General features: G+C 34.1%; 1 protein-coding gene across 1 annotated transcript in view; it reads left to right on the plus strand.

Annotated features, from left to right (window-relative positions):
- Window positions 1-1,921: 1,921 nt before the first annotated feature.
- The window catches only part of GRID2 (glutamate ionotropic receptor delta type subunit 2), a 1,498,284-nt gene continuing 1,473,045 nt past the window's right edge, over window positions 1,922-27,160 (plus strand). The window contains exon 1 of the mRNA XM_044681588.1: window positions 1,922-2,099. Coding sequence (XP_044537523.1) covers window positions 1,922-2,099 — 178 coding nt within the window. The remainder of the gene's footprint in view (window positions 2,100-27,160) is intronic.

Here is a 27,160-nt window from a genome sequence, read left to right on the forward strand (position 1 = left end):
GTTCATTATTCCTTTCAGCACAACATCACCATCAGATATCACAGTTTGTTCAGTTATTCTCCAATCTATGAACACCTCCTCATTTTCCAGGTATTTTTGCCACCACAAAGAGTGGTTATGAATATTTTTGTACAATAATTTTTCCTTATTAGCAGTGGTATGGCTGGGTCAAAGGACAGGCAGTCGCTTAAAGCCCATTGGACATAGTTACAAATTGCTTTCCAGAAAGGTTGAATAAATTCAGAACTCAACCAGCAATGCATTAGTGTCCCAATTTTGCCATATCCTCTCCAACATTTATTACTTTCCTTTTCTGCCATATTTGCCAATCTTCTAGGTCTGAGGTGGTACTTCAGAGTTGTTTTGATTTTCATTTCTCTAAGTGTAAGAGATTTAGAACACTTATTCATGTGCTTATTGATAGTTTTGATTTCTTTATCTGAAAATTGCCTATTGATGGCCCTTCCTTGCCTATTTATCAATTGGGGAATGGCTTGACTTTTTGTACAATTTATTTAGATCCTTATAAATTTGAGAAATTAGACCTTTTTTAGAGGTTTTTGTTATAAAAATTTCTCCAATTTTTGCATCCCTTCTAATTTTGGTTGCATTGGTTTTGTTTTTACAAAACCTTTTTTAATTTAATAAAATGAAAATTATTCATTTTACATTTTGTAATAATGTCTAGGCATTTTCTTTGGTTGTGATTTTCTGGTAGTCCAATAGTTCTTAAATTTTCTCTCCTGGATCTATTTTCTAGGTCTGTTGTTTTATCAATGAGGTGTTTTATATTTTCCTCAAATCTTTCATTCTTTTGATTTTGTTTTATAGACTCTTACTGCCTTGTGAAGTTTGCTTCTAGTTGTTGTATTCTAATTTTTAAAGACAATTTAATCCCTGGCTTTTTGATCATTCTTTTCCTTTTTATCTGTTTTTCTTTGTAGGTCATCTTTTACTTTATTTGGTTTGCTTTTGAGCTGGTCAATTCTGGCTTTTTAGAAGGATTTTCTTGTTTTAGTTCATGTGCCTCTATTTCCAGATTACCTATTTTGCTTTTTCAAGTTCTTTCCCCAGTTGTCTTTAGCGTCTCTTAATTGTTTTTTGAATTGTGATTTTTTTCATTTTTATTTTTAGAAAAATTTTCCATGGTTCCATGATTCATGTTCTTAGTCTTCCCTCCACTCCCTCAAGACTCCCCCAACCCTTGTGATTCACATTTCCACTGTCTTTTACCTGTGTCATCGATCAAGAACTATTTTCATATTATTGATATGAATTGTGTTTTGAGGTCTTCCAAAGCCTCTGTCCAATTCACTGGAGTTCCTGAGTTTTTGCTTGGTATTCCTTAGACCTCTGTTCCATTTGTTCTTTGTTGACCACATGGATAGAAGCTGTTGATTGCATTTTCTTTTTTATTTTTCTGTTGTTTACTCTTATTTTTCCTCCCCCACATTTACTGTATTCTTGCTCCCCTGTTTTATTTGCTAGATCTTTGGATTTGGCCTTTTTGGTCCAGAAGGGGCTTCTTATCTGCTCTCATGATTAACTGGATTAGGCTGATGGAGCTGAGCTGTTATATTAATGAACCCTCAGGCCAGATCTTCCCCAGCTTCCAGTAGAAGCTGATGGTGAAAGTGAAGGAGTGGAGGCTGAAAGTAGTTGCCCTCTTCCTCCTCTCTTCCTTTCTGATAGCCATCTCTTTGCCAGATGCCTGGTCAGAGCCCTGAGCTTCCCATGGTGGTACCAAGGTACTCTGTTGAGGTTCCAGCCTTTGCCCTGGGATCCCATTCAGCAGGATTCTTAGGAAGGGTCTTAGTGCAGTAGGCAAGGGAGATGTGTTAGAGATTGAGCTTCCCTACCCTCTGAAGGCTTCTTATCAATCTGTGCTATTGATAGACTGGATTAAGCCAGTTGAGTGAATATGCAGAGCTGGATGTGCCCTGTGACCAGGCTGCCCTCCTCTCTGCTGCACTCCTCCAGCTACCTTCCTGCCAGCTCTGCTCAGAGCCCTGAGCCTCAAGTAGCTGTGGTAGCAAGGCACACCCTCTGGGCTGAAGCCCTCACCCAGAGATCCCAGCAACCACCTAAATCTCAGCACAGTAGGTGAGGGAAGGGTCCAGGGACCTTTCCTTAAACCTAAGAATTTGACCTTCTTGAAATACCTTTTAAGTTGAATAGAGCAGGAGGGTCCCCGTGGCTCTGTCCTGTTGTTGTATTTGGTTTTGTGTCCCCTCAAAGTGCTTTGTTTTTGATTGGTGTGGAAGGGTTTTCACAGAGAACTCAACTTTTGCTGGTTCTAAGCCACCATCTTGACTCCATCCCCTTCAAAATATTTTCAAAATAGTCTTCAGGGACTTCTGAGGAATAAACATTAAATCTGCTCTTCATGTCAACCTTGCAGGCTACATCTATGGAAGATGCTGAATTTTAACTAGCATTAGAAAGAGAAACCTTTTTCATCCCAGCCTCATTTCTTGGCTAAGGATCTTTTTCTATTTTGACTCATAGTGAATCACTTAGGTCAGTGGTTCCCAAACTTTTTTGGCCTACCGTCCCCTTTCCAGAAAAAATATTACTTAGTGCCCCCTGGAAATTATGACACTATTTATTAAACTCAGAATAGAATGTAATACAAAAAAAGCGTGGCCATCACCGCCTCCTGGATCACTGCAGCACCCACCAGGGGGCAGTGGCGCCCACTTTGGGAATCACTGACTTAGGTAATAAAAAAAATGTTAATATGATTCATCTGTGGCTATCTCTAACAAATTCTCTATGGATTTACTTTTGAATTCAAATACTTAGTGTTCATATATTTCATATGTTTCTGTGATCTAATTGATATGGGTATTCCATCCTGTGTTACATGTCACAATTCATCCATGCTTGCCAATCCTTAGGCTGTGTTCTCCCATAATTTTGCCATAAAAGTCCCAATAGTAATTCCTCTTGACATGGTGTACTACTTTTTCCAAGTCGTCAGATCATCTTCCTTTTTGTCAATACATTTCTTTAATTGGATATTTATTTTATATTTCTTTTAAAATACCTCATTTGTAATAAATTTCAAATTTTTCATGGTTGCCATGCTCATCTTCATTGGCCTTTGTGTGATCCCCAATTTCAATAATTTAGATAAATTCCATGACTTACAATCCTACATCATCACATTTTCCTCTTTCCTTATCATCTAAGCTACTTGTGTTTTACTTCCAAAATTGTCTTGGCTCTATTTTGTGAACAGAAGCATTGCATAGTGGATAGAGAGCTGGCCGTGACAAGTAACAACATTTCAGAACTCAAATAAATACTCTGAGATGAAAATATCCATAGAATTTTTAAATCTACATTAGTAGAAGGAGTTTCCTCACATGTGAGTTTAATATTATGTACTTAATAGGTACTTATCAATTAATTGAACATATATGTGTGTGTTTGTTTGTATTTATGTGTATGTAGAAATAAATATAACTACAGATAGAGAAATAGAAATAGTTAAAGGGCTGGTCACTGAGCCTAGAATATAGAGGATTAATCCTATCCTTAAAACAGTCCAGTTGTGGGACACTGGGAAGACTTATCCTCTCAGTTTTTTCAAAGAAATCTCTAAGACAGATAAATTAGATGAATAAATTCACTTGAGAAAGGAGTTTCTGCACTTGAAAGTCCAAACTAATAGCACTCTCTTATCAACATACACACATACGCATACATATATATGTATGTATATATATATATGCATATAAATGTAGTCTGTGTGTATGTTGAGAATTACATTTTATATTAATTTAATAAGATTATGTGGTCGAATGTGGAATAACTTGTGGAAATTCCAAATAGTTCACTGGTATTCTTGTGATAAAAAAATTAAGGACAGTATATTACACTGATCTCCTCTCCTCTAAAAACACAGATAGATATAAATGCAGTTATATATATATATATATGTATATATATAATATTTTATTATATGTAAAGGAATACACATATTAGGTAGATAGTAGGCAGATAGTTGAAATCTCAATCAACTTTTCAAATTCTTACCTTTATAGCAATTAAGGTCATTAGAGCAATTTCTAGTTGGATTCCATTATGGTGAAAGATGAATGGACAAAATTATTGTATCTTTTGAGCAGGACATTTAAAACTTTTAAAACCACAAATTTATCACATCATTGTCATCATTGTTACATCAATAGATAATGATTTCCAAAACTTTATAAAGTGGCAAAATTACTGGAGTAAAACTTTCACTATAGAATGAACATCAGATTTAATATCAAGAAATACAATTCTGAATTCCAGCTCTGCCATTTATTAACGACTCCTAAGGTAAAGAACTTAATTTCTCTAGGTTCACTTAGTTTCCTTTTTTTGTAAAATGTGGTTAATAATGCTTCTAATTCCTGACTTATGGGATTGTTGAGAGGAAGGGGTTATATAAATGTACATTATGATAATCATTATAGACATTATTGTAGCAGTTTGTAGTTGATGATCCATATTATGGGTAATTTAAAATTGTAATAATAATAATAATTTTGTCTCCATTCCAAAATAATTATTATTGTCATTAAACCTTAGAATAGCAATTTTGAAGATCAAAATTGTAATAAAAGTTCTCTTTCCTTTTTATGTCATTTCTTATTCTAGTTATAGTAATATGACTATAAATTTGTAAAGACATGTTTTGTTCAGTATTATAGGAAATGCTGCTAGATCAAATGCCCAATTAATTGAGCAAATATCCATTACTTTTCCTAATTGTGGAAAATAAAATTATTTTAAATGGTTTTATAAATGGGAATAAAGACTTTAAAATCAAGCCATATTAACTATGGAACAATAATTATAGTTTAAGGCATCTTGTTACAGTGCTGTTAGTAATCAATACAGGATTTTAAAACTATCATAAAAAAGAACAAGAAATCTGAAAAAAAAATCTCCATTTTTCCTAGCTCTCATTTCTGTGCTGTTATACTGGCTTTCCCCTCTAGCTAAAATGTATCCTTTCCTCCCTGATGGTTTTAAAAATTCCTCATTTTCTTCAAAGCTCATCTCAAGCATAGTTTTCTATATAAAACCTTTCTTGGTCTTTTCCGGACTTCTTCCACAAGAATTATTTTTCATTTGCTTGTGTGTAATTTCTATAAATTATATGTTAATACTTTCTCTTCCAATAGAATGTAAGTCCTTAGAAGCCAAGGGCTTTCATTTTTGACCTTTTATTTAAAAATGGACCTAACACAGTGCTTGGCATATGGTAGAAACTTAATAAATGAATTTATTATTATAATTAGTGACATTAATTGTTTGACTAATTAATGAGATTATTTTCTTAAAGCTATATTATGCGTGGCTTAAAACTGAGGTACACCTGGAAAGCTAAAGTATACAAAATATACAACATTCAAGTGTATATTTTTATAAATAAAGTGAATACATTTTCAAGAATTTATTATAAATTCTGCCAATTATCTATTAAGTGATATGAATTCTGCATGTTACCACATGCTATTCTATCTTTACTCCATTGTTATATTGTGATTTTAGCTTTTCTCTATTTTAACTTATTATTGCCTAATAACTTTTAAAGCATTATTTTCTTCTATATGTTTGTGCCCCTTTTACCAAGCTATCAACTTTTTTTCATGATTTTCCTGAATAATTTTCATTTCTTTTCCCAATTTTCCTTCTATCTCTTATATGATTTCTAAAACCATTTTTAGGTCCCCCAGCAATTCTTTTTTGACTTGAGATGAACTTACATTTTTCTTTGTATCTTTGGATACAGCAATATTAATTTTGCTCTTTCTGAGTTTGTGTTTTTTGGTCTTCCGTGTCAGCAAAATCACTTTTTATGTTGAGATATTTTTTATTTTTTGCTCACTTTCCCAATCTTTTTCTTGACTTTTAATGTTTAAAAAATCATTAAAATTAAACTCTTTTCCTTTTCTGAAGGAAGAACTTTCCCAAGTTTCTGATTCTTTGTGTAGTAGTCAGAGCTAGCTTCTGGGATCTATAAGTTTTTTTAAACATTTATTAATATTTATTTTTTAGAAAAGTTAACATGGTTACATAATTCATGCTCTTACTTTCCCTTTCACCCCCTCAAACTCCACCCACCCCCATGGCTGATGCGTATTTCCACTGGTTTTAACATGTGTCATTGATTAAGACCTATTTCCAAATTGTTGATAGTGGCATTGGTGTGGTAGTTTTGAGTCTACATACCCAATCATGTCCTCCTCAACCTATGTGTTCAAGCAGTTGTTTTTTCTTCTGTTTCCACTCCTGTAGTTCTTCCTTTGAATGTGGGTAGTGTTATTTTCCACAAGTCACTCAGAATTGTCCTGGGTCATTGCATTGCTGCTAGTACAGAAGTCCATTACATTTTATTCAAAATCATTTATTTTCCATTTTGTAATTTTCTCTAAGTCTTGCTTGGTTTTAAAATATTTCCTTTCCCAGAGATCTGACAAGTAAACTATTCTACGTTCACTTAACTTATTTATAGTTTCCTTCTTTATATTCAAGTCATTTACCCATTCTGAATTTATCTTGGTGTAGGGTGTGAGATGTTGATCTAAAACTAATCTCTCCCATATTGTTTTCAAAATTTCCCAGCAGTTTTTTTCTAATAGTGGATTTTTGTCCCCAAAGTTGAGCTCTTTGGGTTTATCATACACTGTCTTGCTGATGTCACTTACCCCAAGTCTATTCCACTGATCCTCTCTTCTTTCTCTTAGCCAGTACCATACCATTTTGATGACTGCTGCTTTATAGTTCAATATCTAGTACTGCTACGCCCCCTTCCTTCACATTTTTTTCATTATTTCCCTTGATATTTTTGACCTTTTGTTATTCCAGATGAAATTTGTTATAGTTTTTCCTAATTCAGTAAAAAAGTTTTTTGGTAGTTTGATAGGTATGGCGCTAAATAGGTAAATTAATTTGGGTAGAATGGTCATTTTTATTATGTTAGTTTGTCCTACCCATGAGCAATCAATATTTTTCCAATTGTTTAGATCTAGTTTTATTTGTTTGGAAAGTGTTTTGTAGTTGTTTTCATATAATTCCTGTGTTTCTTTTGGTAGATAGATTCCTAACTATTTTATATAGTCTAGAGTGTTTTTAAATGGTGTTTCTCTTTCTAACTCTTGCTGCTGTGATGTGTTGGAAATATATAGAAATGCTGATAACTTATGTGTATTTATTTTGTATCCTGCGACTTTGCTAAAGTTGTTGATTATTTCTACTAGCTTCTTACTTGATTCTCTAGGATTTTTTAAGTAGACCATCATATCATCTGCAAAGAGTGATAGCTTAGTCTCCTCATTGCCTATTTTGATACCCTTCAATTTCTTTTTCTTCTCTAATTGCTACTGCTAGTGTTCCTAGTACAATGTTAAATAATAGAGGTGATAATGGGCATCCTTGTTTCATGCCTGATCTTATTGGAAAGGCTTCTAATTTATCCCCATTGCATATGATGTTGGTTGATGGTTTTAGATATATACTGTTTATTATTTTTAGGGAAGGACCTTCTATTCCTTTAGTTTCTAGTGTTTTCAATTGGAATGGGTGTTGTATTTTTTCAAAGGCTTTTTCAGCATCTATTGAGATAATCATGTGATTTTTGTTTGTTAGTTTGTTGATATGGTCAATTATGTGGATGGTTTTCCTAATGTTGAACCATCCTTGCATTCCTGGTATGAATCCCACCTGATCATGATGGAGAACTCTCTTGATCACTTGCTGGAGTCTTTTTGCTAGTATTCTATTTAAGACTTTTGCATCTATGTTCATTAAGGCGATTGGTCTATAATTTTCTTTCTCTGTTTTTGATCTATCTGGCTTTGGAATCAGTACCATTTTTGTGTCATAAAAGGGATTTGGTTGGACTCCTTCGTTGCTTATTATATCAAATAATTTGTATAATATTGGGATTAATTGTTCTTTGTATGTTTCATAGAATTTACTTGTGAATCCATCAGTCCCTGGTGATTCTTTCTTAGGGAGTTCTTTGATGGCTTGTTCAATTTCTTTTTCTGATATTGGATTATTTAAGTATTCTATTCCTTCTGCTGTTAATCTAGTCAATTTATATTTTTGTAAATATTTATTCACCTAACATAGATTGCTATATTTATTACCATATAATTTGGCAAAATAATTTTTAATGGTTACCTTAATTTCCTTTCCATTAGAGAGGAGGTGAGGTCTCTCTTTTCATCTTTGATACTGTTAATTTGATTTTCTTCTTTCCTTTTTTAATTAGATTTATCAGTACTTTGTCTATTCTATCTGTTTTTTCAAAATACAAGCTTCTAGTCTTATTTATTAATTCAATAGTTGTATTACTTTTGATTTTATTAATTTCTGCTTTGATTTTTAGTATTTCTAATTTAGTTTTCATCTGAGGATTTTTAATTGCTTAACATTCTAGTTTTTTAAGTTGCATACCCAATTCGTTAACCTCTGACCTCTATAATTTGTTAATATATGTAATCAGTGATATACATTTCCACTTCGAACTGCGTTGGGTTCTTCCCATAGATTTGGTTAAGATGTCTCATCATTGTTGTTGTCTTCAATTAAATTATTAATTGTGCTATGATTTGTTCTTTCACTAAATTTTTTTGGAGAATCATTTAATTTCCAATTAGTTTTTGATTTGCCTTTCCATGTATTCTTAATAATAACTATTTTAATTGCATTATGATCTGAGAAGTTTACATTTATTATTTCTGCTTTTTTGCATTTGTTTGCCATGTTTCCATGCCCTATTACATGGTCTATCTTTGTTAATGTTCCATGAGCTGCTGAAAAGAAGGTGTATTCCTTTTGGTCCCTATTTATTTTTCTCCATATATCTATTAACTATAATTTTTCTAGGGTTTCATTCACCTCTCATCTCTTTCTTATTTATTTTTTTATTTGATTTATCTTTATCTGATAGGGGAAGGTTGAGGTCCCCCACTAGTATGGTTTTGATATCTATTTCATCCTTGAGCTCCATTAGTTTCTCCTTTAGAAACTTGGAAGCTATACTGTTAGGTGCATACATATTGAGTACTGATATTTCTTCATTGTTTATACTGCCTTTTATTAGGACGTAGTTACCTTCCCTATCTCTTTTAACCTTATCTATTTTTACTTTGGCTCTGTCATAGATCATGATAGTAACCCCTGCCTTTTTTTTCTCATTTGAAGCCCAATAGATTTTGCTCCATCCTCTCATTTTCACTCTATGTATGTCTGTCTTTCTCATGTATGTTTTTTGTAGACAACATGTGGTAGGATTTGGTTTCTAATCCACTCTGCTATTTGATTATGTTTTATGAGGGAGTTCATCCCATTCTAATTCAGAGTTATAGTTATCACCTGTGTATTCCCAGACATTTTGATTCTCTCTCCTAGTCCTGTCCTTTGTTCTTTCACTGTTTCCTTCTATACTAGTGTTTTGTTTTAATCAGTTCCTATATTCCCCTCACTTGTTGTACTTCCCTTTCTCCCCCTCCCTTCTTATTCCCCTCTTATTGTTCTTTAAAGCTAAGACGTGCTCCCCCCAATCCCTCTCCCTCACTTGTATTGCTTCCCTCCTCACCAGTCCATTTGTTACCCTTCTATTTCTCTATAGGGAGTTAATCAACTCTCTATCCCAATGGTTCTGATTGTTCTTCCCTCTTTAAGTTGATTTCAATGAACTTAAGTATTGAATATTTCCTCTCTCTAACCTCTTTACCCTTACAGTGTATTGTTATTTTCCCCTGTTGGTCCCAGGTGCTTCTTTATTGAATATAAATTTATTCCTTTTTGTTTGTTTTTCTATTTTTCTTATTATGACCTTCTTTCCCCCCTAGTTTGTGTGTGTGTGTGTGTGTGTGTGTGTGTGTGTATCTTGACATTTCATCCTATGTAGTTTGTCCCTGTTACCTCTATGTAAAGTTCTTCTAGTTACCCTGTTGGTAATAACAGTTTTTAATATTTGCAAATATTTTCTTTTCTTCTTGGGATACAGATTTATTAAACTTTTTGGGTCCCTTAAAAATATTTTTCCCCTCTCCCCATTCTCTTAATTGTCTTATGGTGATTCTCCTTGAGTTTTGGGTTTCGACAGAAAACCCTCAATTTAAGTCTGTTTTTTTGTTGATGAATATTTGGAAGTCCTCCATTTTATTGAATGACCATACTTTCCCCTGCAATAATATAGTTAGTTTTGCTGGCTAGTTGACTCTTGATTGTAGACCCAGTTCTCTTGCTTTCCAGAATATTGTGTTCCTTGCCTTCCGGTCTTTCAATGTAGATGCAGCCAGATCCTGTGTTATCTTAATTGTGGTTCCCTGATATCTGAATGACTTCTTTTTAGCAGCTTGTAATATTTTTCCTTGGTCTGGTAGTTTTTGAATTTGGCTATAATATTCCTGGAAGTTGTCAGTTGTGGATTAAATGTAGGAGGTGATCTGTGGATTCTGTCAATTTCTACTTTTCCCTCTTGTTCAAGAATTTCAGGGCAATTTTCTCTGATAATTCTTTGTAAGATGGCATCTAAACCTTTTCTTTTATCATGATGTTCTGGTAAACCAATAATTTTTAAGTTATCTCTTCTAGCTCTGTTCTCCAGATCTTTGGTTGAATCAATGAGGTTTTTCATATTCTCCTCAAATTTTTCATTTTTTAAATTTTGTTTAATATATTCTTGCTGCCTTGTGAAGACATTTGCTTCTAGTTGTTGAGTTCTGTTTTTTAAAGACTGAATTTCATCCCTGGCTATTTGGTCATCCTTCTCCTTGTGGTCTGATTTTCTTTGTAGATCATCTTTTGCCTTCTTTGCTTCATTTTCAAGCTGGCCAATTCTGGCTTTTAAGACTTGATTTTCTTGTTTTAGTTCATGTATTTCCTTTTTCAAATTTTCTTCAGCCTCTCTTGATTGCTTTTTGAGTTACTGACTTTGAATTCTGAGATTTTCAAAAGCCTGTGTCCAGTTCACTGGAACTACTTCCTCTTCTCCTATTTCTATTTCATTTGTTCTCTTTTCACTTCCTTGAAGAAGCCGTCAATTGTCATTTCTTTTCTCTTTTTCAGTTGCTTACTCATATTTTTTCCTTCCTTGTTCTGCTAGTTTATCTTCCCCCAGCTGGCAATGGAGGTTTGTAGTTACTTTCTCTGCCCTCTGAAGACTTCTTGTCTGTCCAATTGATGGAATTAATCCTGTATTGATTGGATCAAACTTACTGCTTAATCTTCCCTGAGGCTAAAACCTAGAGAGGAGGGAAAACAAACAAACAAACAAAAAACAATGGGGGGGTAGGGGGGGACAAGAAGGAGTTGAGTTGACCTGTCCAGCAGTGGGGTCCCCCTGTGCTGTCCTTGTGTTTGATGTGGTGTTCTTTCCTCTTGAAGCCCTTCGTTCTCTACCTCGGTATGAGGCAGCCAAGCTGTCTGGGGTCTGAGGTTCGGCTCTCTCTGTCACCATCTTCTGGCATTTTTGCTGTTTTTCTCTGATTTTCTCCTCCAGTCACCTCTCCAGTGCCTGTGTTTAACTCCCCCAAGTCCAGCTCCAGCAAGGCCCTCTCTCCAGACCTGTTCGCCCACCTGCCCTGAGATTTCCCAGGCCACTGGAGACTCTGCACAGCACGTGGGGGAGGAGTCTTGGGATTCCCCTCTTCGCCCTCAGACATAACAGTTCAAGAATTCAAGCCTTTCTCTTGGTGTACTTCTTTAGTTATGCTGCAGTAGGGTTCCCACTGCTCTGTCCCATTATTAGATTTGGTCCTCTTTCTTCTTGAAGTGCATTGTTTTCTATCTAGGTGTGTAAGGGGGCAGAGGTTTTAAGATTCACTCTGTCTAAGCTGCCATCTTCTGGGAAGCTCTTGTTGTTTGTTTTCATTCAATTTTTTGTATTGATTTTTCAAATTTCTCTTAGTATGCCATCAAAAAAATCATCATAACTTCTCATTGCCTCTTCTAAATCCTCCATTTCATCTTTTATTTCTTTAGCTAGTATTTCGAGTACAATATTGGATAGTAGTGGTTATAGTGGACATACTTGTTTCATCAGTGATTTTACTTGAAATATTTTTGTTTATCCCCATTCTGGATAATGCTTGCTATAGGGGTGAGATAAATAGTATTTATTATTTTGTGGAAAGCTTTGTTTATTAAAATGTTTTCTAGTCTTTTAAATAGGAATAGGTATTTTGTTTTAATCTTTGGGATAGTTTTGGATCATTGTATTGCTGAGAATAGCTAAGTTATTTATTGTACAATATTCTTGTCACTGTGTACAGTGTTCTCCTGGTTCTGCTAATTTCATTCTGCTTCAATTCATGTAAGTCTTTGCAGGCTTTTCTGCACTCCTCATAACACGGTAATACTCCATTACAGTCATGTACTATGTTTTACTCAGCCATTCCCCAACAGATAGGCATTTCATCACTTTCTAGTTCTTTGCTACCACAAAAAATGGTGCTTAAAATATTTTTGTACATAAAGGTCCTTCCCCTTTTTGTTGTTTAGTCTATTTTGAAATCAACCCTAGCAATAGCATGTCAAAGAGTTAAAGGGTATGAACTATTTTATCATCTTTTGGGCATTGTTCCAAATTGCTCTCCAGAGTAGTTGAATCAGTTCACAACTTCTCCAATAGGGCATTAAAGTCTCAATTTTCTCAAATTTCCTCCAAGTTTTGTCATTTTTCTTTTCTCTCATAATCACAAATCTAATAGGTGTGAGATAGTACCTCAGAGTTTTATTAATTTGCATAATTTAGAACAATTTTTGCATAACCATAGAGAGCTTTAATTACTATGTCTGAGAACTGCTTGTTCATTCATTGTTCATATTCACTTATCAATTATGGAATGATTTGTAGTCATATATCCAACTCATTTCTATATGTATTTGAGAAATGATGCCTTTATTAGAGAGACTGATAAAAGAATTTTACACCATTATGATTACTGAATATTACTTTCCATTTCCTATTACTCCATGTTTAGTTTTTGACCATCACTTCCCCCAATTTACTCTCTTTTCAGTCAACTCCCTCCTTCCATTCTCTTATCTCATTCCCGCCTGATTTACTATAGAGTAAAAGCTTTCTATACCCAATTGATTTTGTATTTTCTTCCTTCAATGAGTCAATTTAATGAAATAAAGGTCCTTGTGCTCCACTTACCATCTGCCCCATCACCTCCTCTACTGTAAAATTCTTTTCATTCCTCTTTTATGAATTTTATGAAAATTATTAAATAATTTTCTCACCTTTTCCCTTCATCCCAGAGCATTCCTCTTTCTCATGCCTTAATTTAATCATTTTATATATCATTCCATCATATTCAAATCATTCCCTTACCCTCTGTCTATCTATACTCCTTCTAACTTCCCTAATAATGCCCAATAATGATAAAGTTCTTTGTAGTTACAAGATTTATCTCCTCATTTAAGGATATACAAAGTTTAACCTTATTGAATGTCTTTTCATTTCTCTTTCCTGTTTACCATTTTATGCTTTTCTTGAGTCTTGATTTTAAGAGTCAAATTTTCAGTAGTGTCTAGTCTTTCAATCAGGAATATTTGAAAGTTCTCCATTTCATGAAATACCCATTTTTTACCCTGAAGGATGATGCTCAGTTTTGCTGGGTAAGTGATTCTTGGTTGAAGTCTGATCTCCTTTGCCCTCTGAGGTATCATAATCATTTTCTCCAATCATTTAATGTAGTAGATGCCAAATCATGTATTCTCTTCATTGTGCCTTCATGATATTGGAATTGTTTCTTTTTGGCTGCTTGCGAATTTTCACCTTTACTTGAGAGTTCTGGAATTTGGCTATAATATTTATTGGACATATTATTTTAGGATTTCTTTCAGGAGATCAATTTCCATTTTCCCTCTGGTTCTAGAATATCTGAGCAGTTTTCCTTGATAATTTCTTGAAAGATACTGCCTAAAATCTTTTTCTGAGCATGGATTACAGGTAGTTTCACATGATCAATTGCTAATTAGAAGTCTCCATCTATATTTCTCATAGTCATCTTGAATTCCAAATGTACAAAATGCAACTCATAATTACCAAATCTTCTTTCTAATTTTCCAATTTAAAATGAGAGTAACATCATCCTTCTAATCCTTCAGGTTCATAATCTTGTATGATTTTCAACTCTTTCCTTAACTAATCAGTTGCCAAGTCATAGGAAATGTATTTCTAGAAGATCTATCTGATTTTATCTGATCACATAGATTCTGCTCAAAACCCCATTACCTTTCTCCTGAACTATTACAATATCTTCCTAATTTGACACCCTGGCTCAAGTCTCTTTTTTTCTCCAATCCATACTCCATTTAGCTCCTAAACTGGCATTCCTAAAACTTTTTTTCTGGCCCTGTGAAGTCCTTGCTCAAGAAATTCCAATAGTAATCTATTGACTGCTAGATAAAATAGAAGCTCTTTGATTTTTGAAACCTTTGATAATTTAGCTTCAGCCTACCTTTTCAGTCATATTATACATTATTTCTATTCACAGAATTTCTTGTGGTGTGGAGGTACTGACATATTTGCTATTGCTCATAAAGATAATTTAATTTCTAATCTCTCTTTTGCACTTCTGTACCTCATACTTGAAATCTACTCACATTTCACTTTAACCTCTTTGATTGCTTAGTCAAATTATCTTTCAAAGCTTAGTTCAAGAACCAACTCCCATATGAGGTCAATTCTGATTCTTCCCTGTTTCTTACCACTTTCTGGTGCTTTTCTCACTTAATGCTTTTCTGCATTTATTATGCATATATTTGTTTACTAATATTTTATATTATTATATTATCCCTGGCCTACCTATTAGAATGTATAGTCCTTGAAGATAGACACTGTTCATTTTTATCTTTTTATTCTAATACATAGCACAGGATCTGACAGATTAATAAATGGGTGTGTAAAGACCATCTTTAAATGAGAAGCTTTTAAGAATGAAATTCTGAAGATATAAAGAGAAACAATTCTAATGAAATTAAAGATGAGAAGATGAGATATTGCATAGAGTTGATACAGAAAATAAAAATATATATTTTAAAATTCATGTACATAATGTAGAAAATACCAAGGCTAGAGAAGCAAAGATAAATATAAAAGTTTCTCATGGTCTTTTTAAAAATAATTTTAATTTTTTAGAAAAGTTATCATGGTTACATGATTCATGTTCTTACTTTCCTCTTCACCCCCCGACCTCCTCACCCTCATCATTGTCCTCCTCAACGCATGTGTTCAAATAGTTGCTTTTCTTCTGTATTTCCTTTCCTGTATTTCCTCCTCTGAATGTGGGTAGCATTCTTTTCCATAAATCCCTCAGAATTGTCCTGTGTCATTGCATTGCTGCTAGTATAGAAGTCCATTACATTCTATTTTACCACAGTATATTGGTCTCTGTGTGCAATGTTCTTCTGGCTCTGCTCCTTTTGCTTTGCATCAATTCCTGGAGGTCTTTCCAGTTGACATGGAATTCCTCCAGTTTATTATTCCTTTGAGCACAATAGTATTCCATCACCAGAAACCAACACCACAGTTTCTTCAGCCATTCCCCAATAGAAGGGCATCCCCTGATTTTCCAGTTTTTTGCCACCACAAAAAGTGTGGCTATAAATATTTTTGTACAAGTCTGTTTATCTATGATCTCTTTGGAGTACAAACCCAACAGTGGAATAGCTGGATCAAAGGGCAGGCAATCTTTTATAGTCCTTTGAGCGTAGTTCCGAATTGCCATCCAGCATGGTTGGATCTGTTCACAACTCCACCAGCAATGCATTAATGTCCCAATTTGGCCACATCCCCTCCAACATTCATTATTCTTCCCTTCTATCATTTTAGCCAATCTGCTAGGTGTGAAGTGATACTTCAGAGTTGTTTTGATTTTCATTCCTCTAATTATTAGAGATTTAGAGCACTTTCTCATGTGCTTAGTGATAGTTTTGATTTCTTTATCTGAAAATTGTCTATTCAGGTCCCTTGCCCATTTATCGATTGGGGAATGGCTTGATTTTTCATACAATTGATTTGACTCCCTGTATATTTGAGTAATTAGACCTCTGTCAGAGTTTTTTTGTTATAGAGATTTTTCCCCAATTTGTTGTTTCCCTTCTGATTTTGTTTGCATTGTTTTTGTTTGTACAAAAGCTTTTTAATTTGGTATAATCAATCATCCCACTCACATTCAGAGTTATAATTATCAGTTGTGTATTCCCCAACATTTTGGTATCCTCTCTTAGTTCTACCCCTTCTTCTTAGGCTATTTCCTTTTAAACCAGTGATTTGTTTTAAACCAGTAACCCTTGTCCCCTCCCTTGATTTATTACCCTTTCTACCCCACCTTGTTATTCCCCTCTTTTTATTTTTAAGGCCTAATGAATTCCCTCTCCCTTCTTCTTCCCTCCCTTTTTTGACCTCCCCATTTCTCTGCTCCCCTTCGTTTATCCCTTCTGACTTTCTCAGTAGGGTTAGATAGATTTCTGTATCTAAAAGGATATAGTTACTCTTTCCTCTCAGGGTTAATTACACTGAGAGTAAGGTTTAAATATTACCTCTTAATGCTCTCTTCCTCTCCTTCTTATTCATCTCCTCCTCTTCCCATGCCCTCTTTGTGTGTAAGAGAATATCCTATTTTTCCTATTCATTCAAGTTTCTCTTGGTGTCCTCTGCTATTCAGCCCCTCTTTCCCATCTCCCATATCATCTTAGACCAGTTAGTACTCCAACCTCTCCCTGTGAATAATTCTTCTAATTACTATAATAGTGGATACTATAATAGTGAATTGAGTTCACTACAGAGAATTACACATAACATTTCTCCTTATAGGAATAAAAATAATTAGATCTTATTGAAGCCCTTAAAGAGGCAACTTTAAAAATAAGAATTTTCTTTCTTTCTCCTCTGTTTCTTATTTACCTTTTTATGTTTCTCTTGATTTTTGTGGTTGGATATCGAACTTTCCATTTTGTCCTGGCCTTTTCTGTGCAAATATTTGGAAATCTTCTATCTTGTTAAATGCCCATACTTTCCCCTGGAAGTATATAGTCAATTTTGATGGATAGGTGATCCTTGGTTGTAGACCGAGTTCTCTTGCCTTTCAGAATATCATATTCCAAGCATTGTTGTCTTGTAGTGTGGATAGTGCCAGATCCTGTGTGATCCTGATTGGTGGTCCTTGATATCTGAATTGTCTCTTTCTGGCTTCTTGTAAATTTTTTCTTTTACTTGGAAGCTCTTGAATTTGGCTATTATATTCCTGGAGGTTGTCTTTTTAGGTTTAAGTGTAGAGGGCAATCTATGGATTCTTTCAATGTCTATATTGCCCTCTTATTGTAGAACTTCAGGGCAATTTTGCTAAATAATTTCCTTTAGTATGGAGTCCAAATTTCTATTAATTTCTGCTTTTTCAGGAAGACCAATGATTCTCAAATTATCTTGTCTAACCCTGTTTTCTTGATCTGTCAATTTCTCAGTGAGATACTTCAGGTTTCCTTCCATTTTATCAGTCTTTTGACTTTGCTTTATTTGTTTTTGTCTTGAGAGATCATTGCTTCTACTTACCCAATTCTTGTCTTTAGAGACTGGTTTTCTGCTATATTCTTTTGATTTTCCTTTTCGATTTGGTCTATCCTATTTTCCAGCTGTTTGATTTTGGTCTCCAATTTGCTTATTGATTTTTTTGATTTGGGGGCATCTTTTTCTAATTGCTGAATTCTAGCCTTTAGAGACTGGTTTTTGGCTATAATCTTTTGGTTTTCCTTTTCAATCTGCTCTATTTGGTTCTTCAAGGCTTGCAGCTGGTCATTTCTGGTCTTCAATTTGCTTATCAATTCATTTGATTTCTGAGCCTCACTTTCTAATTGCGAAATTCTGCCTTTTAAATTGTTATTTTCTTGCAAGTTCTCTGCCATCTTTCTCATAATCTCAGATTTGAACTCTTCAATAGCTTGTGACCAGTTTTCATTTTTTGGAGAAGTTTTGGATAAGATTACTTTTTTTGTTCTCCTCTGCTGTTTGCTCTTTTGTCTGGATTTTTTCTGTGTAAAAGTTGTTGAGTGTTAAGGATTTCTTCTTGATCTTTCTCTTCTGGAGTTCTTGTCTCTGGCTTGCCATTGTTAGTCCAGCACCCTCTCAGCTTTATCCTCACACTCAGGGTCTGTCTGAGCTCTTTGGGCTCCTGAGGTCTCAGGTCTAGTTGTTCTCAGGGTCAAGCCTCCTGGTGGTCCCCTTGCTTGTTTCTCTTCCCGAAGCTCTTTAACAGTTTGAGGGTGCTGCTTCCACAGTCGTGCACCCCTCTGCACTGGGTACCCCCTCAAGGTCCATGCCTGAGCTCAGGATATGGGTCTGCAAGTTGGACTGTGCCTGCGCTCAGGGTCTGTGTTCAAAGTCCACCTGTTCTTTAGCCTCTTGGGGTCTTAAGATTTGCTGCTCTCAGGGGCAGGCCCTGGTGACCCCAGGTAGCTGCCAAGAATTTAATGGGTGCCCCAAATTTACTCTAACTCTTTTGCACTGGCTTTGGCCCTGTAGGTAGTGTGGGAGGTGAGGGCATTGCTCAGCTCATGTTTTAGTGAGAGCTGTTTCACCCCCTTATAGCTTCGAAATACCCCAATTCCACGTGCCTTCAATGCTACACGCTGTTCTGGGGTCTCTTCGTTCGTCTGGATTTGTTTTTATGTCTTCTTGAGGAGTTCTGTATGTCTGGGTTAAGAGAGGTTAAGCAGTTGCTTCTACTCTGCAGCCATCTTAACCCAGAAGTCTCTCATGGTCTTTTAAGGAAAATGTCATCAAGTTTTAATACTGATATTGATTTGAGAATTATGAGTAAAACTAAGAATCAAAAATATGATGAAAAGTTTTAGATTATGCCAAATGAAAAAAGGTTTACTGAAAAGGTGATGTGATGACTCATGGAGGACAGACAGAAGACTCAATCTCTGTGCAAATATTTAAGAGTCTCAAATATAAAAGAGTGGATAAATTTATTCTACTTGTCTTCTGAAAGGTAGTATACTAGGAATCATGGGTTCAAGATTCATCCAAGCAGATTTAATCTTAATATGAGGAAAAACATCCAAACTATTAGAGCTACTGAGGAGTGGAATGAATTGCTCAAAGGAGTATTTTCAAGAATCATAAATGGCTATTTGTGACCTCTATTGTATTCTGGATCCTTGTTAAGATATAGATTAGAATAGATTGATTCAGAGCCCTTTCAATTTGAGATTCTTTGGATATTTCTCTAACAACATTGCTTTATAGCTAACATTATATACTTTTCAAAGGAATGATACAGATCTATATTCTGAATGGAACAATGGAATGAAGGAAAGAGGAAAATAAATCTCTTGTTTCTATCTCTTGATATATACACATATGTAAGTATTATATATTATATATGTATAATATGTGTATATAGGGATTTAGAAAACAACAACTACAACCTAAGGACTTTTTGTTAAAGTTTGGCCTGTCATTTCCTGAATAATTTAAATTGTTAAATAATTTTAAGAATATTTTTACAATTCAGATCTCTGTATTCTTTTCATGTTGAAAAATATATGGCTTTAATTAAGAATTAAGATCAGGGAACTGGTGGTTGTAATATAAGTTCAAGAGTATATTTTTAAACCTTCCTTTCAGATTCAACTTGATGGAAGACTACATGGTTTTGAAAGCATTAAACAATGCTAGGTACATGAAGAGCCCCCTTGATTGTGAAGCTAAAGCTATCTATTATGCTTAAGAAATATGATGCACTTCTATCTGAAGAAGTGACCTTTAAAATGCATGTGTCTCAAACAGCAAAGTAACCAAAATAACAAAATGCATGAAATATTCAGTGAGATTCTAAATTTAAACATGAAATGATTATTTAAAAGATTAGACTCCTATTATACTCTATATTGAGGAAATCAGCTTATCTACCCCATAAGCAGCCTGAATTTCATTTGCTTTTACTGAGATTTTGGGAGCTATACAGCAAAGTCATAGACATTTCAAGTGACAGTATAATCATTTTAAATGTACTTTTTGGTGTAGGAATGGAAAACGAACTATGAATTCAGATTTCATTAGGGAGTTGTGCCAAAGAAAGGATTTCTCACTGAACTAAAGAATTAAGTTGAAGATTATTACTAAAATGCAATCCATTTAGTTCACACTAAATGCAAAGTCAAAGTGCAAACACACTTGACTTTGTCAAAATTACTAGGGAAAGTGACTCATCCCTTATTGTTCATTCATTTTATTTTCATAGGTGGAGTAGGACAGTCAGTTATACTATCTGGATGATTTTGCTTATGTAACCATCCATCAATCTTGTCATTTGACAAAACTTTAATTAAGCACCTGCTCTTTTCCTAAAATTTTGCTAGATACAGTCAGAAGTAGAAAAGATCCAGAAGATAATCTATATCTTAAAGAAATCTTTACCTTGTTTACTGTTGTCAATCATGAAGATCCTAAATCATCAAAAAATAAACATGCCATTTTTCAAAAGATGAAATCAAAAGTTATCAATAGTCATAAGAAAAATGACCAAAATGTAAATTATTATTATTATTTTTAAACCCTTAACTTCTGCGTATTGGCTCCTAGGTGGAAGAGTGGTAAGGGTGGGCAATGGAGGTCAAGTGACTTGCCCAGGGTCACACAGCTGGGAAGTGGCTGAGGCCGGATTTGAACCTAGGACCTCCCATCTCTAGGCCTGACTCTCATTCCACTGAGCTACACAGCTGCCCCCTCTAAATGTAAATTAAAACAATTTGGAGGTACTATTTAAAATCTATCAGGTTGGCTAACAGAGCATAAGATGAAAAAGACATGCTGGAGAGGATGTAGAAAAAGAGAGATACTAATTCACTGTTGGCAGAATTGTGAACTGATCCAAACTTTTTGGAGAACAATTTGCAATTATGCCCCAGAGGCTATAAACTTATGCATATCATTTGATCCAGTAATACTGCTACTATGTCTATATCTCAAAGACATTAAAGAAAAAGGACTTTGAGTTATGAAAATATTTATAGCAACTCTTTTTTGAAGTTAAGGTATTGGAAATTAGGAATTTGCCTTAATTGAACATATTGTGACATATACTATTGTAATGAAATATTATTTTCCTTTAAGAAATTAAAAAAGATTCCAGAAAATCTTCAGAAGATTTATATGAACTGATGCAAAAGGAAAGGAGAAGGACCAGGAAATGTGGTGCACAAAACCAGGAATATTTTAACCCTGATTGACTATGAAAGTTCTATGATCTATGAAAGTTCTATGATCAACAAAATGAAAGTTGTATCTACTATGATCAACAAAATAATGCTAAAGGTGAATAGGGAGGGAGTAAGTAATTTATATAATCACTGATTGAATTTGGGAGCATTATAGAGCCGTATGGATTCTTAAGAGATGAAAGAGTATTTGAGAACAGAAGTTTGGAGACCCACTTTTATATGGTTTTGGTGGAAGACAAATTATTATTCATTCTATATTGGGCTTATTTCATTAATATATCCATACCACCTCAAAATTATCAGCAATGATTGATGTTCTTCTGTTCTTACTGTGCATATCCGGAGCTTGTCTGAGATTATAGAACCAAAAGGCTTGGTCAAGATGACTTCCCCCTGATTTAGCCTTAGGTTATCTAGCTGGTATGTTGGAAAAAGTGATAGACCTGGAGTCAAGAAGACCTGATATCAAATTCTGCCTCAGACACTTAATAGCTGTGTGAACCTGGGCAAGTTTCTTAACCTTGTTTGCCTCAGTTTCTTAATCTGTAAAATCGACTGGAGAAGAAAGTGGCAGAACACTCTAATATCTTTGCCAAAATAAGCCATGACTGGGAGCACAAAGAATTAGACATAATTGAACAAAAACAACTCAGGCTTACTTAATATATGCCACAGTGTGAAAATTATGCTCCTTTTATCTTTGTGACATTCTGTAAGTGACTTTTAGCTTCCTTTTTAAAAAATTATATTTTTTCCTGGTTGCACACAGAAAAAAATCATTATATTAATTTTCTAACATTTTCTGATCAAAATTTCCCCCCTTTCTCCTTACCCACTCTGCTCCCAGAGATGGCAAGCAATATACTTTGTGTGTGTATATATATATATATGTATATATATATGCTATCATATTATACATATTACCATATTCATCATGTGAAAGAAAGCATATAGCACATTAATGAAAAAACTCATAAAGGAAATATAATGACAGTCTTTGTATTCTATCAATTTCTTCTTTGGTGGTGGCCTTTTTCATTATGAACCTTTTGGATCCTTGCATTTTTTATAATAGTTAAGTCATACAGAGTTGATCATAATATAATAATACTGTTACTCTGTATTATGTTCTCTTGAGTCTACTCACTTCATTTTGCATTTCTTCATAGAAGTCTTTACAGATTTTTCTGAAATTGTCATTTTTAGGAGGCCAATATTATACCATTAAAATCATATACACAACTTCTTCAGCCATTCTCTAACTGATGGACATCCCTTCAGTTTCCAATTATTCATCATCACATAAAGAGTTGCTATAAATATCTTTGTACAAGTAGGTCCTTTCCCCTTTTATCTGATCTCTTTGATATACAGACCTAAAAGTAGTAATCTGACTCAAAGGGTAGGAAGAGTTTTATAGCCTTTTGGGCACGTCTCCAAATTGCTCTCCAGAATTGGTGTATCAGTTCATAGATCCACCAATGCTATATTCATGTCCTAGTTTTCCAAAGTCCCTCCAATATTTATCATTTTCCATTTTTGTTATATTAGCCAATCTAACAGTTATGAGGTTACACCTTATAGTATTTTAATTTGCATTTCTCTAATCAATAGTGATTTGGAGTATTTTTATATGATTATAGTTTGATTTTTCATCTTTTTACCATTTATCAATCGGGAATGACTTGTATTCATATAAATCTGTCATAATATTGTACATATTTTAGAAATAAGGTCTTTGTCAGAGACAACAATATATTGCTCTAAAGATTTTTTCCCTGTCATTATTTCTCTTATGATCTTGGGTGTATTTGTTTTGTTTGTTATTTTGAAAAATGTAATCAGAAGTATCCCTTTTATATAATGTTCTCTATTTCTTTTATTTGATTATAAATTCTTCTCTTGTCCTTGAGTTTGCCAGGTAAATTTTTATATGCTCTCTCTTCCTGCTATTGTTACTTTCTATTGGCTATCTATATTTTTTATACTTATGAGAAGAGGCTTGTGGGGACCAATATGAGATACAACTTTAAATAATATATACTGTCATCATCTTATTTTTTCCTGGGAAATTTGTGTTATAGTTTATTTTTAAATTTTATTTTCCCAGTTATATAGAATAACAATTTTTAATATCCCTTCCAAAATTATGAGATCCAAAGTATCTCCCTCTCTTTTTCCCCTCCTCTGAGAGATGGTAAGCCATTTGATTTGGATTATACATGTGTGATCATGCAAATCATATTTCCATATTTGTTGTAAGAGAATATTCATATAAAACAAACATCTCCAAATAAAAATACAAATAAACAAAAATGAAAAATAGTATGTTTTGTTCTGCATTTCAATTCCAACAGTACTTTCTTTCTCTTAAGGTAATCACCTACATATCCACCTATCCATCTATTGTCCTGGATCATTAGCTGATGATAACTAAATCTTTCTCAATTGTTCATTGTATAATATTGCCATTACTGTGTATAATGTACTTTCTGGTCCTGCTTATTTCACTCTGCATCACTTCATGTACCTCTTTGCTGGCTTTTTTCTGAAATCACTATGTTCATAATTTCTTATGATGCAATAGTATTCCTTCACAATCATATGCCAGAATTTATTCAGTCATTCTCCATCAGAAGGATGTCCTCTAAATTTCCAATCTTTTGCTACCATAAAAAAGAGATGTTATATATTTTTATAGAAAAAAGGTTCTTTGCATCTTTTTTTCAACTCTTTGGGATAGAAACCTAACTGTGGTATTGTTGTATCAAAGGGTATGAACAAAGTTATAATTCTTTGGCTATAGTTCCAAATTGCCCTGAGATTGATTGATCAGTTCATGACTCTACCAACAATGCATTGGTATCCCAATTTTGCCACATTCCTTCTAACATTTATCATTTTTTTCTCTGTAATATTGGTTAATCTGATAAATATGAGTTGTTTTCCTTTGCATTTCTCTAAGCAATAGTGATTTAAGACTTTTTTCTTATGATTTTTGATATGATTAATTTCTTCATCTGAAAACTACTTGTTTAAATCCTTTGACCAATTGAGCTTACCATTTGACCCAACAATACTATTCCTTCACAATCATATTGACTCATTTCTCAAAATAGTTGTCAAATGAGACTTTTATCAGAAAAGTTTGCTGTAAAGTCCCCCCAACCCCAATGTTTGTTGTTTCCCCTTCTAATCTTGATTACATTGCTTTTGTTTGTACAAAAAACTTTTAATCTTGATATAATCAAAATTTTAAGTTATATATCTTCTATTTTTCTCTCTTGTTTAATTATAAATTTTCCCCTTATACATTGATCACATAGGTAAACTTTCATGTTCCCTTGATTTGCTAGTGGTATCACCTTTTATGCAGAAATCATATACCCATTTTGACCTCCTCTTGATATAGGATGAAAGATATGGGTCTATACCTAGTTTCTACCATATTGTTTTCTAGATTTCCCAGCATTTTTTCAAGTAGTGAGTACTTATCCCAGAATATGGGGTCATTGAAATTTATAAAATAGTAGATCACTATGGTCATTTACCTTTGTATATTGTATATCTAATCTTTTCCATTGATCCATCATTCTATTTCTTAGCCCTGACCAGTTTCTTTTGATCATTATTACTTGCCATACTTTTACTTAGCATCATCCCAAAGTTACCATAGAACCATGCTGGTGAACCTATGGCACAGGTGCCAGTGCATGCCGGATGGGACTGCTCCTTTCCCCCTCTCCACGGGCTCCTGAGGACATTTCTCACATGACCTGGGAGCACTTCCTCCTCCCCTCCCCTGTCTGGGGTAAGGCAGAGGGCTCACATGTAGTGTGAGGGTTGTAGTTTGGGCACTTGGTCTCTAAAAGTTTCGCCATTACTGCCATAGAACCTTTAGAGTATCCAAACTTTTATTCATTACCATTATGGTAGAGCTTTATAAATGCTACACATCATTGAATCTATGATTTCACTGTGGTGGATATTTCCAGCAGTGATGCAGGTTGTGTTCCAAGTAAACCTGCTTATCTCATTCAACTCTTCTCTGCATCTTCCTGTTAATTGCCATAGAGAATTCAGCTCATGTATAGGGGTCTTCTTGGTATTGGATATTAATGAAGTAGATGAGTTAACCAGTGCTTTTATCTCAGTCTTCCTATACGACCAATACACTATTTATTTTTCAGCAATACATTTCTTTCATCATTTTCTTTATGCCATTTCTCTTACATTATTCCTCATTTACAATGTGTTGCAATTTGTTGTGCCTTGTTCAATCTATAGCTTATTTGTCAGTAAATATTTCTAAATGACCTAATGTGTACCAGGCTTTGTGCTACAGTAAGTACTGAAGGCGCAAAGATAAGAAATGAACATATAAACAGCAGTGGCATATGATAAACTGTGAGTGCCTTAACTGTTATCAGCAATGCAAAAATCCAGGACAACTCCAAGGTACGCTTAACCATAAAAGCTATTCACCACCACAGGAGGAACTAACAGAATCTGAATACAAATTTAAGGATGCCATTCTTCACTTTATTTCCTCCATGAATTTTTTCTTTAGTGTAAGCAATATATGTATTCTTTCAAAACTTGATGAACGTAGAAATATATTTTATATGATAGCACATGTACAACCCATATCATAATACTTGCTGCCTTGGGGATGGGTGAGATTTAGATTGCAAAATATCAGAAAATGATTATTTAAAGTTGTATTTATATGCAATCTGGAAAAAAACTTAAAAATTCAGAAAAAGACAAAATGAAATACTTTCTCTCCACAAGGATCTTATATTATACATACATCTATGTAATAACATTCAAAGTAAATGTAAGTTGTTTTGGGAGTGGGTGAAGGAGAAATTAGTAGTTGCAAGGGTCAAGAAAGAACTTCTGAAGGAGATTGCACTTGAACTGGTCAGTAAAGGAAATTCAAAATACTAAGATGCTTAAACATGAAGAAAGTGAATTCCACATCTGAGAGACAAACATAGAGAGATGTGAGGAAGAGCAAGATGGTCAGTTCAACTAGATGTAAGAGTTTGTTTAAAGGAATGATGTGTAATAAGTGTGAAAAGTAGGAGATGACATGGTTGTAAAAGGCCTTAAATGCCAAATACAGTGGTTTGTAACTAATTCTTCAAGTTATAAACAGGGAGATAACTTGGAGGTTATAATTATGGTACAGGTAAGAAGTGATGAGGGCCTGAATTGGGCTAGTGGCAATGTGAATGGAGAAAAGAGAAAGAGTAATTATAAGACTTAACTATTTCAACATACAGGATAAAGGAAATGAGTGACTCTAAGGAGATGAATCTGGGTAATTGAAAAGATTATGGTTTTCTTGACAGATGTAGAAAATAGAGAGGTTTGTTTATAGGAAAGATAGGAAAGAGGTGTTTTGTTTTGTTTGTTTGTTTTTTTTTTGGTTATAGTGAGTTTGTAATGCTCATGGCAATTTGAAATTTCAAATAAGCAACCAGAAACATGGGGCTGAAATTCAAGAGATAACCCATGATTCGCTTTCCTACATCTCCACAAATGCACATTCACATGAATACATGGACATCATTTTCCTTATGCCATTTCTCTTACATTATTCCTCATTCCTCATATACCTCAAGTGACCAGTTAAAAGTTTTAAGGTGGACCTTTCTTCTTATCCCACCAACAACTGATTTAACAAGAACATGCTCACCCAGGGAATTCCTTCAAGTGGGCATTATTCTCAATGAATTTATTCCCTCCAGAACTTGGAGTCTAAATTTTGCCATTTGCACCTTAGGGAAATATTAGAGCATGAGCTGCAAAAGATCAACAGATACAAACATAAAATAATTAAATATACGCATATATTTATACATGTATATGTAAACATATGGAAATATGTACA

This window comes from Gracilinanus agilis, chromosome 6, assembly GCF_016433145.1.
Source record: "Gracilinanus agilis isolate LMUSP501 chromosome 6, AgileGrace, whole genome shotgun sequence".
Lineage (NCBI taxonomy): Eukaryota > Metazoa > Chordata > Mammalia > Didelphimorphia > Didelphidae > Gracilinanus > Gracilinanus agilis.